A 15,005-nucleotide genomic window follows, 5' to 3' on the forward strand; every position below is an offset into this window, starting at 1 on the left:
CCAAAAGGTGATATGTGAAGGTTGGGTATGCAGTTAGCTATGGCATACATATATTTAGGCCACTGAATTGAAGAAAACTTAATCTTTGCTGCAGTTAGGAGGTGTCTACACCTTATATGGGGTAGTCTTGCACAAACCTAGCTCATTTCTAGCCAAATAACTACTTTAGTAACTTGCCTCCTAGATATCATGTGTGTATATAAAATATATAGATAGATAGATAGACAGGTATGTTCATGTGTATGCATATAGATGCACGTTCATACATGTGTATGGATCTCTACATGCATGTATGAATGTACGAATGAATATGGATAGGCCATGTGATGACAAGTCACGCTTTGGTTGCACATGAATCTGACTCAAAAGCTAGACTAAATGTGGTCCAAAACAATATGATGCTTCAATTGTTTCTCTTCCTACATGCTCCTCCAAATATACTTTCAATGACCATATGCTTCTCCATTTTACCATTAGGCTCACCTTCATGAACCAAATCCAATTTCAACCTTAAATTTCTAGCATTAATCCTTTATCAACAATTTACCCTATTACTTCCTTATTCCTGTATGTATTATCAGAAATCTTTTTGTAGATAGGGTTGTAATGATTATCTAGTTGCATTTATTTTTTTCCCATCTGTATGTGGTCTCATATATCAAAATTGATGTGCCCCAACCTTATTCTAACACATCGATAATGCATACTGGATGATGCCATCAAGATTGAAATCTGGGTTTTGATGGAAAAGAGAAGGAAAACAAGGAGCAAAAGGGGTTAAGTTTTTTAGAGTCAATTCACTGTATTTTTCATTTATTTTCCCACATTTCAGTTTATATAAGTCTTTAGTATGATCTTGCATGTTTAGGTCACCATGTAATAGAAAACTGAAAGAAGATATGTTATGTCCAGGTCAGCATTAACTTCTCCATGTCAACGAACTTGATGACCAAAGAAAGAGGTTGTATGTCCATCTCTTCGCACAATCAATAGAGAAAAAAAGAAAATAAAAGAACACAAGGGAAACAAAGAAAAGTAAGAAAAAAGAAGAGAAGAAATAAAAGAGAAATCAGCCCTCCATGCCATCCAACCTATTTCCCCTTCACATGCTAACAAAAGATATTTGCTATTTCTGCCTTTGTCTCCACAAATAGATTTATTAGAATATCTTTCTAGCATAGATTTTGAATGGGTGAAGAGGAGATGAAGTGACAGATTTATGAATGATTAATTCAAGTTCCAGCTTTCTCTTTTGTCTTCCCCTCTTTCTTTTATTTTCTTCAATCATTGGTTGATCTCTGTTGACTTGGAGCTTGCTCGATAACCTCTAGGATGCGTTTGTGTCCCCATTTGTTGAAAATGTTCAGCCTCTAGCCAAAAAACCTAGAGTTGAAATAAAAATCAGATCTTAAGATTGCAGGTCCACATGCATTTGTGCCTTTCAAAGTTATCAATTCCTATTAAAAACATCTAAGATGCATGCATTCCTCACTTACTGATTTTTTTCCCCATTTACCATAAAACCTCAAATGCGAAGTAAATGCCAGAAATTATGATTACATAAGTTCTGATCTAAATATTTACCATGTTAATTGGTATTGGAACAAGGTATTTGACACTGAAGGGCTTTAATGTATCTGGATTATTTTCAAATTCAAAATATAAGCCTATGAAGCCACAAAGAAACTCCTAGATATTCCATAACAATTTAATTCTGAACTTCGAGTTTTAGGAGATGAAGTACAGGGAGCCAAACATACTGGCAGCATGTTTTCTGCCTAGTGAGTGGGTTCTACGGTTAGCAGCGATGTGCTACATTAAGTGCAGGAAAATAAATCTAAGGAGGATAAGTTATCATAAATCACCAATTGAGAGGCCAAACAAGGAAAATTCTTGCTTCTTTCTCACAAAGCATCAGACCAATTCTATGGAGTTCAATTAAGGATTTGAGGCTCAGCAACTTTTTCCACACCAGATCCATGTGCTGCAAATGACTATCTGTAGTTATTAGTAGTAGGAGCTTTGCATATTCCATCTCCCCAAGAGCCGAGAGACTGAGATTACATTGTTATATTCTCTCTCTTGGATAGGTCAAGAGAGCAACATTATAATTTGGCTCCAATGCCTATTGCAATTCATATTTCGGCACCTACTAGGCAGGAAAAGTTTGAAACTTGACTTCAGTTTCACTTTTAGCCAGGCTTGTGGAATGTTAATTTTGACAATTTCACTAACTGTTTCAGAGATTCAATCATAAAAGTCAGAAAAAATAAAAATGAAAAGAAAAATATAAGCAAAACAACATAAGAAAACTTGTTACAAAGCATTTAAAGTATTTTATGATGTGAAGGTTCTTCGCTTAAGTAGTTTCAACAGTTTTAAGATGAAATTAGTATTTGCATGTCAAGAAGATTTATAAAGCATACTGAAATTTTGTACTACCATGAACATTTATATCAATTAGTTTGTGAACTTCTCTTGTTCAAAAATTCAGCAAATGTGAAGCTTTGCAATGTCTAGTACATTCAAATATTTCTTTCTGGTCAATTTTTAGTAGAAATGACAAATATATTAGATTTGTTTCTTTCTCATATTTTAAGGTTGAATAAATATTTAATTAAATTCATGTAGTTATAGAATGTTATATTTATTTTAAAAAGATATCATTACTATGAGTAACGGTGTCTTCTATTTAGTTGTTTACTTGGATCTCTATAATATATTGTAGTAAGGGCCTTTCGAAGAAATTGGCTTGCTAAGCATTATTTTTATTGTTTATCTGCTCTTTTGACTCTAGAAAAGAAAAAAGAAAACTATATAGTCTGTGTATATAAGGAAATAAAGAATAAACCAATATGATGCTCTAGAAAGGCATACATGGTTAGTTTTGTTTAATTTCATTTAAAATTGGTTGAACCATCAAAATAGACTGAAATTAGTAAGTTTCAAAAGAAATCATTTGAAAATATGGAAACACAAAATTTGAGGTCAATTTTTGTTTGATCTTTGCTAAAGGCAATCTTTTCCAACCAAATCCCCTGTACGCACGTATAGTATGGAGAAGTACTTAAGACTGCAAATCGTTCAATATTTGAACAATATGGATCTTTAATGAGAGTAGCGCACCCAATAAGGACGGCTACCACGTATTCTTAGACCGATAATGACAATTATGCTCCCTCTAAAGAGGAGAGAAAGCTCCAAGCTAAGGCAGTTCTCTCATTTGGTTTGGCCAATTCATAGGAGCTGAATTCCTCTTCCTCTGAGAACTGGAGCAAATACAATTGAATATATATAGAAGAAATGGAAACTTAGAAAAAAAAGAGTTCTAAATCCATATTGCTTTACTTTTCATTTAGTTCTGCTGTAGTTTCGGTTTATAAGGGTATTAGGTACGATCTTAGGTGTTTATAATGGTTGCTTTTAGTTTGTTTTGCTAATAAGGTTCTTAGGTGTAATTCTTCTTTATTTATCTTAATTCAAATCAGCATATCTTTATCCATGTTATAGTATGGATGACCGGATAAACAAGGAGGACCCTCATCCTTCTTAGAAAGAGAGAAAGAGGCCATTTGCTCCTCTCTTCTCATAATTGATGAGGCATGCTCACTTCTTTTTCAGGAAAAAGTAAATAGAAAAAAAAAAGGAATGGCAAAAAGGAAAAGGAAAAAAAATTGGAGAGCAACCATCATCACTTGCCATGAACCCTAATTCCCTCTTGCTCTAGCTATCCAAAGGAAACTTCTTTTCCTTTATTATCTCAAGCCTAGTATTTATTGGGATGCCTATTATGCAATCAGTTGATTGTATTATTAGGGGTTTTAAAATGTGTAAATAGGTGTAATGCTAACCTTCGAGAACTTCAGACTTTGGGATTAGACTAATAATGCTAAAAAGTTTGACTTGGGCAAGACAACTCAAAATCTCAAATGAGTAATGACCTATCCTGCATCAGATACACATAATCATAGCCATCCAACCTTTTTCCAACTATTTGAGGTCGACTATTTAAAGTCAGCTGTATGGATCCGACAAGCATTCCTATTTAGGACCACCTTTGATGTTATTTTAAGCAAGGTTCGCTGAACCGATACCGAGATCGGTACTGGTCGGCCATTAGTCGGTATAATACTAGTTAGGTACCATGCAGACACACGATGTAGGTTGGCATGCTGGTCATTTGACCGGTACACCATTTGTTTTTTCAATTTTTCCTTTCTTAATCTTTTTTTTTTTGAGTTGTACTTAGAAATTTGATTGGGATTGCTATCTATTTTGTAATTTTAACCTTGTTTTGATGTCTTTTTATCATGAATGCAATTGGAATAGACCAACCAATATATTTACAAGTAAAAAATACATATAATACAATAAATTCAGTTGATTTTAATATAATTAAAGCATGAAATACATCTCGATATCTAAAATCTGGTTGAGTGTCAATGTGCCTCGTAGACAACAGGATCATAATAGTATTCTAGAGGAGCTTCACACTAACTCTCCAAGAGGAGAATATTGTGATAGTCCTTCCCAGTGATCATTCCATAGTCCACAGAATAGCTACTCTGGGAAGAGTCATCCGTCTGAGATGGACTGGCCATTCGAAGATGCCGACCGCAAAATCTAACCCGAAAGATGGTTGAAACTATGAAAGATAGTAATCACTCGAATGCAACATCTTGGGCAATCCATGTACGTATGGGTCAAAGGCTATATTTATTTATATATTATATATATTATAATATAAGTATACATATATGCTTCTCGCCCTTGAAGACGACTCTTCAATACTTAAAAAGATCTCTCCACCCCGTTCTTCGGAGCCCCCACTAACACCATCACCTCCCGTATCGCCGAGTTAGTATATGTCCCCCTCGAGCCCTACATTTCAGTAGACCGCCCTACACATTCTTCCAATCGACATAAAAACCAATCAGCCAGCACAGCTGCCTCCTCCCCACATAGAAATGAAAGGAGGATCTTCCTTTTTGTCTAGATGAGAGTCCCTTTTGAATATAAAAAAAAATGATCAGCTATCTCGTGAGGGAGGGGCAAAACTGGTAAAGCAGGAATTGTGATGTGAAATAGGGTTCGATACGTGACTCGGCACCATCTACATCCAAAGACCCTAGTCCATATGCAATGTCATCTACCATAGCAACATCAAGACTTGAACAACCATGAGGAGCCCATCTCCTGTATGCAATGGTATCCTTATGGGCTCTACTAGATCATGCACCATAGTTCCTATCTTGTGTAGCAAGAGTAAACTGAAACTCACCGGTGAATCAAAAGCCATCCTAGGCTGAGTCATAAATCATGGTGCTTTATGCCTCGCTACCTCCCTAACTACCAAATGCATCATCGCTCAACCTGATCGCTAATGCCATGTGATGATCTGTGTAACAGGTCATCAGAGGACTCGTTGGTCTCCAAATCAGAGTGAATAGATTCCTCTTTGAGTCTCTTCAAAGAAGATGCAATTGTCTTTCCTCTACCTTTCTTGCCGGCTTGAATAGCTGCCTTCTTGCCTTGATTTTGTAGGAAGGATCTTTTATGCCCTCCACCCTGAGTAGACAGGGAACATGATGACCTCTCGTCAGCATCTCTCGATCAAATCACTGGAAGGATATCTCCGACAGAGAGTCATGGGATGATCAACTCTCGCCTGACCTCTATGGCTAATCAACTGGATGTGAGCATGAAATATATCGTTCTGGCTATTGCTCTACATCCACCCTAGCCTCCCTGGTTATAAAACTAGCTAGTTGAGGAGGCAATCCTGACTCATCCAGCTTAAGCCAATCAATCATCCGATCCTCTTCAGTATGCATGAAGTCATCATAAAGTGGATCATTGTATTTCAATTCCACTTCTTATACAATGCACTTCAACCACAAACGAATATTATAGTGGACATGCACAAGATCATTTAGCTCTTTTGTGTGAGACAATTTCTTTGTTTACTATGAATGAGGGCGAAGGTAGACCAATTACACTCACAGCAATTGGAGAAGACTATCTGTAAGAGGATCCAAATGGTCAGCCGTCTTAGGTTCTTAAATGACAGGCTGAAGAAAACTACCACATCTATATACTAATTATATAACATCCAAGTAACAGTTGTAGTCCATATCTTAAAATACTTGGATTCATTTTTTGCTTTGCTTACTACAACTGGCTGGTCGCCGAAGCTGCCCAATTATTTACTCGACTTGATAAAATTAACTCACCTCTTCCAGATAGTAGGCAAGGACTCTCAGATCAGGAACATTGCACAGGGTAGCAAGAAGTTCCTCGTCCATACCTATCCCAAGGATGTTATATTGGGATTTCGGGTTTAGATAGTAGATAGTTAACATAGTTGCAATTGATTTAGCATAACAATTGCACTTAAAACACAACAGTATATGACGAACAGGTATATGAGTAAAATTACTTTCTAAATGCAACTCCTTATTTATCTGATAATCACACCTTTGGTTGATCATGTCGATAAACTCCTACACATGTTTTCCATCTCCTGCCTGATCTAAGCCTCGGCAAACATCATGATGTGGTAGAGGAAGCCTATTAGGGATATCTCTCATTATCCATGACTCTCAGCACTCCATACAAGGAATTGATAGCTTCATAATCCTTTCAATCCGCTGCCAAAACTGCTGACACATCACCAAGCCTTCCACATGACTTTCCTTTCTGCTGGCTCGGGATATCTGCTCTCTTGCCACTTAGCACCAACAAACATCTAATACTAGCCTATTTTCTTCTCAATGAGGATATTGAGTGGAATGTAGTCTATAATAAACTACGTGACTGTTGACCTCAAGATGTCACCCATTGTGTACTTCCTCATCAAAGCAAGCACCTATGTGTGGTTGTCTATGAACCATGTGATGGACTAGATACTTCACTCTATGAATCTTCTATACTATGAACTATTATTAGTGACCACTTGCACGATATCGTGCTCTCCTAGCCGATCAAGCCCTCCATCATTCTAATGATATATTGAGCATCATGCACCTGATTAGAAATATCAACTTGTGGAAGAAAATTTTTATGTCACAATTAACATATAAGTCAGAGAGTTGATGATGCTCCGCTTGCTAGGACCCATCCAACTATCAAAAATCACAATCAACCCATACATGTCCCTCTCACTCTTTTAGGAGGCTACCCAATTCTGCAACTCCTCCATATTGCTATCTAGAAGATCATCATAGATATCCTTCAGCCCTGGTGGATCTACATCCTGTCTAGTTCTCTGGATGGAGATGAAAGTAGACCAGTAGTACATATTTTCTACCCCATTTACAGGATATGACTGAAGTAGAACCATGATGCAATGGCTCTTGACATATCATTCTTGTCCTTGACTAGAATGGTGACTATTTTCTACTACTTCGAATCTCTACCCAAAAAGGTATGTGGATTTACATCATGAATAGTGATCCCTGGTGGAATCTTCGTAGAGGACTTCTTCCCTTTTCTGCTAAAAAAAGGTCCTAAACATGGATGCTAACTGGCTGCCATCCCTACTGATAACTTTCCAAATTGAGGAGGTCCTTCTGAACTCCAGATCTACTCTGATAGCCCCCAACATAATCATTTTCTAGCCTCAAGGGATTTGAAAGAGGTGGCTGACCTTCCTCCGGGTGTGGTTTTGAGGCCAAAGAGTAGATGCATTGGCAAAAGTATATGTAGAAGCTGAAACTGCTTATTTAGAACTAGAGCCTGACTCATAGTATAAGAACTCAAACTGAGCCCTATGCCTGGCAATCTTCTCTATCGGTCATTGGTCATCTAGCCTCACCTAGATGAAATGCTGGATTTGCGCCTTCGAAAAATCTGGAACAGAGGCCTGCTCCAAATCTTTAGAGTGATATAATGGTGGTTGTGCTTCCTGATGTTCCACCACCGTCCTCTTCGTAATAGCATTTTGCTTCACTGCATTGAAATCGGTGAAGTAGTTCTTCATAAGTTGTCAGACCTGCTGTGGGTATTTCCAATACTAGGACGTGTCAAGGTAATCACTAGCAAAATGTTATTTTAATCTAATTAACCCTCCCACCTCGAAGACTATGTCACACCACTTGTATCTCTTATGGTACAGTTTAAGAGCATCTGCCCATGATCCAAACCAATCTCACAATATGGGTTCTTCTTTCTAGGTGGATCCATTCCTACAAGTCTATCGAGCACATGCCAAATATTTTTATACAAATTGATATTTAGATAATTAATTATTTAAAATTAGTAAAATTATATTGTAATTAAAAATTATCAAAAATATCAAAAAAATAGCTATACATTATCTATATGTAATACGATTTTTTTATAATTTTTACACTTAAATAATCTTAATTAATTCTTATATAATAAACTAACATTTAATTAGAAAATATATAGAGATTTTATTCTAACTTAGAATAATGTAGAACTCTAACAAGGATGCTACATGTACTTTTATCTCCAAATAATATTATTTAATTAATTATTTAAAAATAGTGAATTTTTACTATAATACAAAAAATCAATTTTCAACTTCAAAAAATATTTTTGAATTATCCATACATAATACTATTTTTTATACTTTTTTATTATTTTTTATTATTTAGTTTTAGTAATTTGTTATTTAAAAAATAATATTTTAATATAAAATATTTAAAAAAATAATTTGACTTTAGATCAGTGTAGCATCCTACCAAGGATGCTACATATTTTTTTCTCAACCCATGGGCATACACAAAACACCACTTATTTTCCAGATTTATTCAAATTTGGGTGTGTGTCACGATGCATATGATCACGCCAAAATTTAAATAAATTAATATATAACCCTAATCATGCTACTAAATTTATAAAATTTTTCTACCAATAATTTTATTTCTTTCATTTTTAATCCAAAAATATTTTTTTATTTAAAAATAAAAAAAAATAATTTTGGTGGCATTGGATGGATCATCCATAGATCTACAAGAGATTATGAAATCATGCCACAATCAAAATTTTGATATGACCTCCCCCCATTTTTCCATTTTATTGTTGATTTTAGGCTTCAAAATGAAAAGAAAAAACAAAAAGGGAGGAAGAGGAGAGGGCCATTACCTTTTCTTACATTGGATCTGGCTTAAATTTGGCAAAATCCATTCCTTTCTCCATATTTTCATGATTTAAAGAAAAAATAAGAGAGAGAGGGGTTGAAAAGACACAAGAGGCCTTTCCAACCTCCCTCCTCTATTGTTGAAGTGGAGGAGGGTAGGAGGTGCTTGTCACGAGACCAAACTGAACTAGTGTGAACCGTATAGTTCGACCCCTATTTTGAACCAACAGCGCGAATGTCCCAGTTCACCATCGGTTTGGTTCAATACATACTGAACTAGGCGGGTCGGGATGGTACAACGAACTATATTTCCAAGCTTCTCTATATCTGCCCCCAAACCCTCTATCAAGAAAACCATCAAAATTCATCAGCTAATAATAGTAGAGTAATGTTTCTCTGTAAGGTAGATAAAACCATCCATGCAAATGTTAAAAACAACAAATATAAATATTAGGGTGATTTATGATCTAGATATTTTTAAGGTAATTGAAATTATGTTTATTCAATTAACACGACTGTAGACTAATATAAAGAAGAAAAAATAGTTATTTATACAATTAGTCAAGAAATGATGTATCTTAACATGTCAACTAGTATTTTTGAACTTGCTTATCTTTTTGTGTCAACATGCCAAGCGTCGCCATGAAATAATATGTAAGCATATAAAAGCCAAAACATGGCCAACAAGAACACAATACACAATATTACTATCATTGCTCCTATAACAAGGAAATATAGGATCTTTTCGAAACATGGCCAACAAGAACACAATACACAATATTACTATCATTGCCCCTATAAGAAGGAAATATATGATCCTTTTCTTATGTCGTATTCAATTTTGACTAAGGCCTCATTTTCATTGTTACTCCAAAATAAAATCAAGGCATAAAGTTTGTTTTAGCTTTTCCAACTACTAGAGCATGATCCTCTAAACATTTCTCCATAGTTATGATTTAGATTCATCAACTTTACTCCTCTACCTATCCCAAAATAGTAAGGCAGTGTTTGGTAGGTGATATAACCAAGGAATAAAGAATTTTTTCTGTGGTTATAATGCCAGACACCATTTTTTGACTGGCGGAATAGCCTTATACCCTAAGAAGGGATAAGTAGGGAGGAGAGAGAGGGGGGGCTTTAATTCTATTCCACCAATTTGGTGGAATAAACATATCACAGAATAGGAGAAAGTTAAGTTCTCTAATTATATTTTTGCCCTTCTCCACTCTAAACATACAAAAATGTCGGAGGGCAAATTCAACCTTGTGACAAAATCCAAATCATCACGAAATCTGGTGCATGCTAAATGCAAGCACTTACTCTTTGCACTTATCCCTTCAACCAAAAGCTACCCATAGTCTATTCATTTATCATGAGTGTAAAAATATATGGGCCTAATATCAATGATCGATGTACTTAATTAAACTTTGAATTTACCCTCTTTTTGATCTTCACCTACTACCAAATTCGATCTCTAGAAGAGAACCAATTTTCCTAATATATATATATATATATATATATATATATATATATATATATATATATATATATATATATATATATATATATACACTATAATTTTTATACTGTGGCCAATAAATTACTTCATGATAGCTAGTTCAAGCTTGCATAGCATATACATTCTTACAGTTGGATACCACAATATTTCTTCTGTTATTGCGCAATTTACTTGTTTACAAAATTCCCATCCGGTAGCATGCCAACCATGTAAGGCATCTTCACCCATAAAATTCCTTACGCCAACCAAACATATCATCTTTTTCTCATGCCATATCCTTTGCATCATGTTCAAAGCTATTTCTAATCGAGCCCTTCAAATTGAAGAACAATAGACATACCAACACATTGATATTGTTCTTTTGAATGAAAGATTTTGGTACTTTTTTATCAAAGGCAACCTCATATATCTTCCAAATTATCTTTAATATAGAGCCAGCATTGCAAAAGTAAAATCCAATTATCCTCCAATATTGCATTCAGATTTTAGCCTTATTCACATCTCAAAAATAAACATTATATATTCTGCAAAAACATTTACACCACCAACACTGGCTAGTGGATGTTGACATCCAGTGTGTAATCTGTACATTGAAATTCTTGCACTTCATTTGGTCAACATATCCAATTGGGATGCTTCTTCCTCGATGCTCAGCATATCAGATCATCTCGTATTTTATCGTACACATTCTGTAAGTTGATAGAAACCACTTGTAAGTTTTTTACCTTCTCTACATCCTTCCATCAATTTCTTGAGCAAGTAATGATGGTTCGCTTTCCTCCCACATATTTAGTTTAGAACCTTGTTACTTGTCTATATATTTGTTGCATGAGCCACTCCAATATCTCCATATTGTCACCTACAAGTTTAAAATAACTGCAGTTTATATGACCTTTACAAGTCCTAATATAATGTAGATTGCTTCATCAAGGGAATTAGCAGAAAATAATTGACAAGTAACAGCCTATGATAAAAAGCCTAGGTGAGAAAGTTTAAGTTGGCAAGAACGAATCTATGATGGTGCAACAGTTCATCTAGCATGTACAAACACACACACACACACACACACACACACACACACACCAAAAAAAGAAACACAAATCTTTTTTATCTATTCAAAAGAATGGAGTTCAGGGTAAGCAAAACAAAGTTACAAAGGGCCTCTTTGCCCACTTTATAGTGTGTGTACAGTTGGGCATACTTCATCGTGGGGCATGTTTCTTGAGGCATTTCGGTGCAAAAAATGGTAAGAGTACAAGAATTGTAAATTCTAGAACCGTACTTTGTAATGCATGGGCCGGCGTTGCCTATTCCGGCCTCTTCGTGGACCACAAATGCTAGTAATCAAGGAACTACCAAGAGCAAATGTACTTTTACATCCCATAAGTTTTAGGCCAAATTTTTTGCATAGCAACATTAATCTACCCTTATCATCCCCACTTACCAGTTGTATGTGGTGTGCTTGCTCCCGGGATAAAATAGCATACAGATGCAAAGCTTGAAACTGTGAATCTGTCAACTGCCTTTGTTCCTCTGATTCTTCTTCCGAGATATAGCTCCTGCAAGCTTCATTTTTGGATGTTCCAAAGGTAACCCTCATAAGTCCCATTGCCTTAGGATCCTCCATTGTGATCGTATCGAACACAAAAGAAAAGTTCCCAAATGCTAAATCTGGCTCCTTAAATAGATCCAAGAGAATGTCATTGCAAAATCTCAAGTTCTTCTGCAAGCACTTCTTAGGATCAGCATTCCCATTAGTTATACTCCTTGAGGCATGAAGAATACATGATGCCTCTCTTAATCCACTCAAGAAAGCTCCATGCATTGTAGCTGGATATTCCCTAGTTGTTGCTTCCCCCGCAAAAAAGAGTCGTCCCCCAACATTCTCAGCGAGAATATCATAATCACTACCAGATGACCCTACTCTGATATGGGAGTATGAACCGCGACAAAGAGGATCGCTACCCCATCTTGTACAAACTGTTTGAATCGGATCGGGAACTTGAACACCTCTTGGACCATAGATACCTGCATTGTCATGGAGCCAAGACTGGAGATGAGTACAAAGACACAAACACTTAATGCTCAGAGAACAGTGTGCAAATGAAAAAAAAAATGCAAGGAATTTGGAGATGGTTAAGCTTGGATTAAGGTTCAGTTTGTTACGAATTTTGCTGTTAAATTGAAGTAATTTCAGCTTTTTTACTTTCGATGAGATCTTAGTGAATCGTTCAGAACAATTACGCTCAATTCTGAAACAAACAAGTAAAGCGAAGTCAGACGAAAGGATGCTTGAGGATCAATACCTCTAAGAATCTCAAGAACTCGATGAAGCAAAATGACCGGATCAGTGGATTCAAAACTCAATGCAGCTTCTCCTGCCACCAAAGCAATAAGCACAGGACCTCCAGAAACTGTATGATAACTATAGAACAGGAAGAATTCGCCACGCTTGCATCGATCCCTGTTAAGACAACCAAATGTATCGAGTTCCTCACTCCAAAAGACATAAGGAAAGACCATGGCCACTTTGTTCAGCAACCCAAAACCTAGTCTCTTGATAGCCTCCAGCTTCCGAGATGGCAATTCGGGATGAAACTTAATATTCCCACTTTTCAAGACACCAAGTGGCACAGTGCAGAGCACCATATCGGCCTGAAACACTTGTCCACCGGCGGCAACCACCACCACTCCCCCTTCTCCATACTCTATCCTTGTTACCGTCTTTCCATACAATATGGGCACGTCCTCACACAGTGCATTGATCAATCTCCAATTGCCTCCTGCAAGGAAGCAGTGATCTCCACCCATCTCATAGGGATCATCCTGGTCCCAGTAGGCCAGCGAGAGCTCCGTGAGGCACCCGGCATTAGCGTACTCCAAATTCGCAAGATGCCAATCAAGAAGCTCCCTCTCCTCGCCGCTCCTCGCCATGCCATACAACTTCCGAAGCCTTTCGATGGCAGAACCCAATGAAATGCCATCGGCAAACTCTCCCAGCACCTCCCTCAGCTGCGTAGCCTTGTCAAGGAGCTTGTTGAACACGAAATCCACTTCAAGATCCAATTTGTCATCGACATCCCTCCCGTCCGGCCGGAACAGAGGGCACCTGTCCCTGATCTTGTGGAGCGGAACGCCGAGCTGCCGAGCCAGGACACCAAGAGGGTTCGCATGAATGCCAGTGATGACGCTACCGCCGAGGTCGACGGCAGCGAAGTTCCCTCTTTTACCCATCTTCATGGTGTAGACTCTGCCGCCGGGCCGGTCCCTGCCTTCCAAAACCAAGACCTTGAAGCCAAAACCGAGGAGCTGCCGCGCCGCCGCCAGACCGGCGAGGCCAGCCCCCACGACGACGACCGACCCTTTGTCGTTCTCCTCCTGGAACTGCGCCTGGATAGCGGGGGACACGCCGAAGTTGATGTAGCCCCGCTCGGAGAGGAAGTCGTAGGCGCGGGAGATGAGGTGGTCGTAGTCGCTGCTTACGGTCTCGCGGATCTGAGACTTGGAGAGGAACGAGCGGACGTTGGCGCGCCAGCGGGCGAGGATGTGGTTGCGGACGACGATGTAGTCGTTCTGCTCGGCAGCGAAGGGAGCAGCGACGCCGGCGGCGAGCTCGGAGTCGAGAAGGGCGTCGATGGGGAAGCCGAGGGAGAGAGCGATCATGGCCTCAGTCTCGGTCTCGCGCTGGCGCTCCTCGAGGGTCTTGTTGCGCTTGCGGGAGGGGACGGGACCGCCGAGTTGGTCGTGGAGGAGGGCATCGAGGCGGGACTCGTCGTAGTTGGTGGGCTTCACCGAGCGCCGCCGCGGCGGGCGTCGGGGGGCGGAGGGGGGTGGCGCGGGATCCATCGGCGGCGGGGAAAGGTGGGATCTTGGTGGGATTTGGAGGGGGATTTGGGAGGAGAGGAGGAGAGCATTCGAGAGGGAGGGAGGAAGGGGGCGGTTGCCCTCACCTTCCGGTGAGCGTAAGGCAGCAGGGTGAATAAGTTCTCCTTCAGCTCACATTGGAAAGTTCGTACTTCCCTTCGAGAGAACACGCGGAGAGGGAGAAAGATAAGCTCAAGAGGAAGAAGAAAGGATTTTTACGTAATCATCATAGAATTATCTGAAATTGCATGGAAGTAGTCGTATTTCAGATCCGAGAATTCTGCAGAAAAGTTCCACTATTTTTACTTTTATCACAGTTTTTTTTTTTTTTAGCAAAAGAATCTAGTTTGGACTTTTTTCAACCGTTATGCCCCTGTCAACAACTGAATATAAATGTTAAGCTTACTACATATTAAAATGGATGGATATGCTATAGACATACAAGTTGGTGCTAATATACAAATATTCTTATAAATAGTTGACAGCATAGGAATATACTGATGTGGTATTTTTTAA

General features: G+C 38.2%; 1 protein-coding gene across 4 annotated transcripts; it reads right to left on the reverse strand.

The window, feature by feature from the left end:
• Positions 1–905: 905 nt before the first annotated feature.
• On the reverse strand, positions 906–14,710 carry LDL2 (LSD1-like2). Of its 4 annotated transcripts, none has more exons than XM_039116471.3 (3): positions 12,932–14,710; positions 12,070–12,653; positions 906–1,383 (listed from the first exon to the last, which is right to left on the reverse strand). In XM_039116471.3, the coding sequence occupies exons 1-3, from the start codon at positions 14,469–14,471 to the stop codon at positions 1,285–1,287; spliced, it is 2,223 nt and encodes a 740-aa protein (XP_038972399.3). In that variant the 5' UTR covers positions 14,472–14,710; the 3' UTR covers positions 906–1,284. The 4 variants fall into 4 exon arrangements, with proteins under 4 accessions (XP_038972399.3, XP_038972400.3, XP_038972401.3 ...); XM_039116472.3 differs by lacking the exon at positions 906–1,383 and adding an exon at positions 11,066–11,484 and having other exon boundaries at positions 12,932–14,687; XM_039116473.3 differs by lacking the exon at positions 906–1,383 and adding an exon at positions 11,066–11,501 and having other exon boundaries at positions 12,932–14,687.
• Between the last annotated feature and the right edge of the window lie 295 nt (positions 14,711–15,005).

This window comes from Phoenix dactylifera, chromosome 8, assembly GCF_051530095.1.
Source record: "Phoenix dactylifera cultivar Ajwa chromosome 8, Ajwa_hap1_PhDact_Kaust_v1.1, whole genome shotgun sequence".
Taxonomy (NCBI): Eukaryota; Viridiplantae; Streptophyta; class Magnoliopsida; order Arecales; family Arecaceae; genus Phoenix; species Phoenix dactylifera.

Bases quoted from the DNA above. Each gene is read 5' to 3' on its own strand.
- LDL2 (XM_026800343.4), bottom strand. From the start codon at position 14,471: ATGGATCCCGCGCCACCCCCCTCCGCCCCCCGACGCCCGCCGCGGCGG. The intron at 12,654-12,931 runs GTATTGATCCTC...ATGACAATGCAG, and splicing joins AGTTCTTGAGATTCTTAGAG to GTATCTATGGTCCAAGAGGT.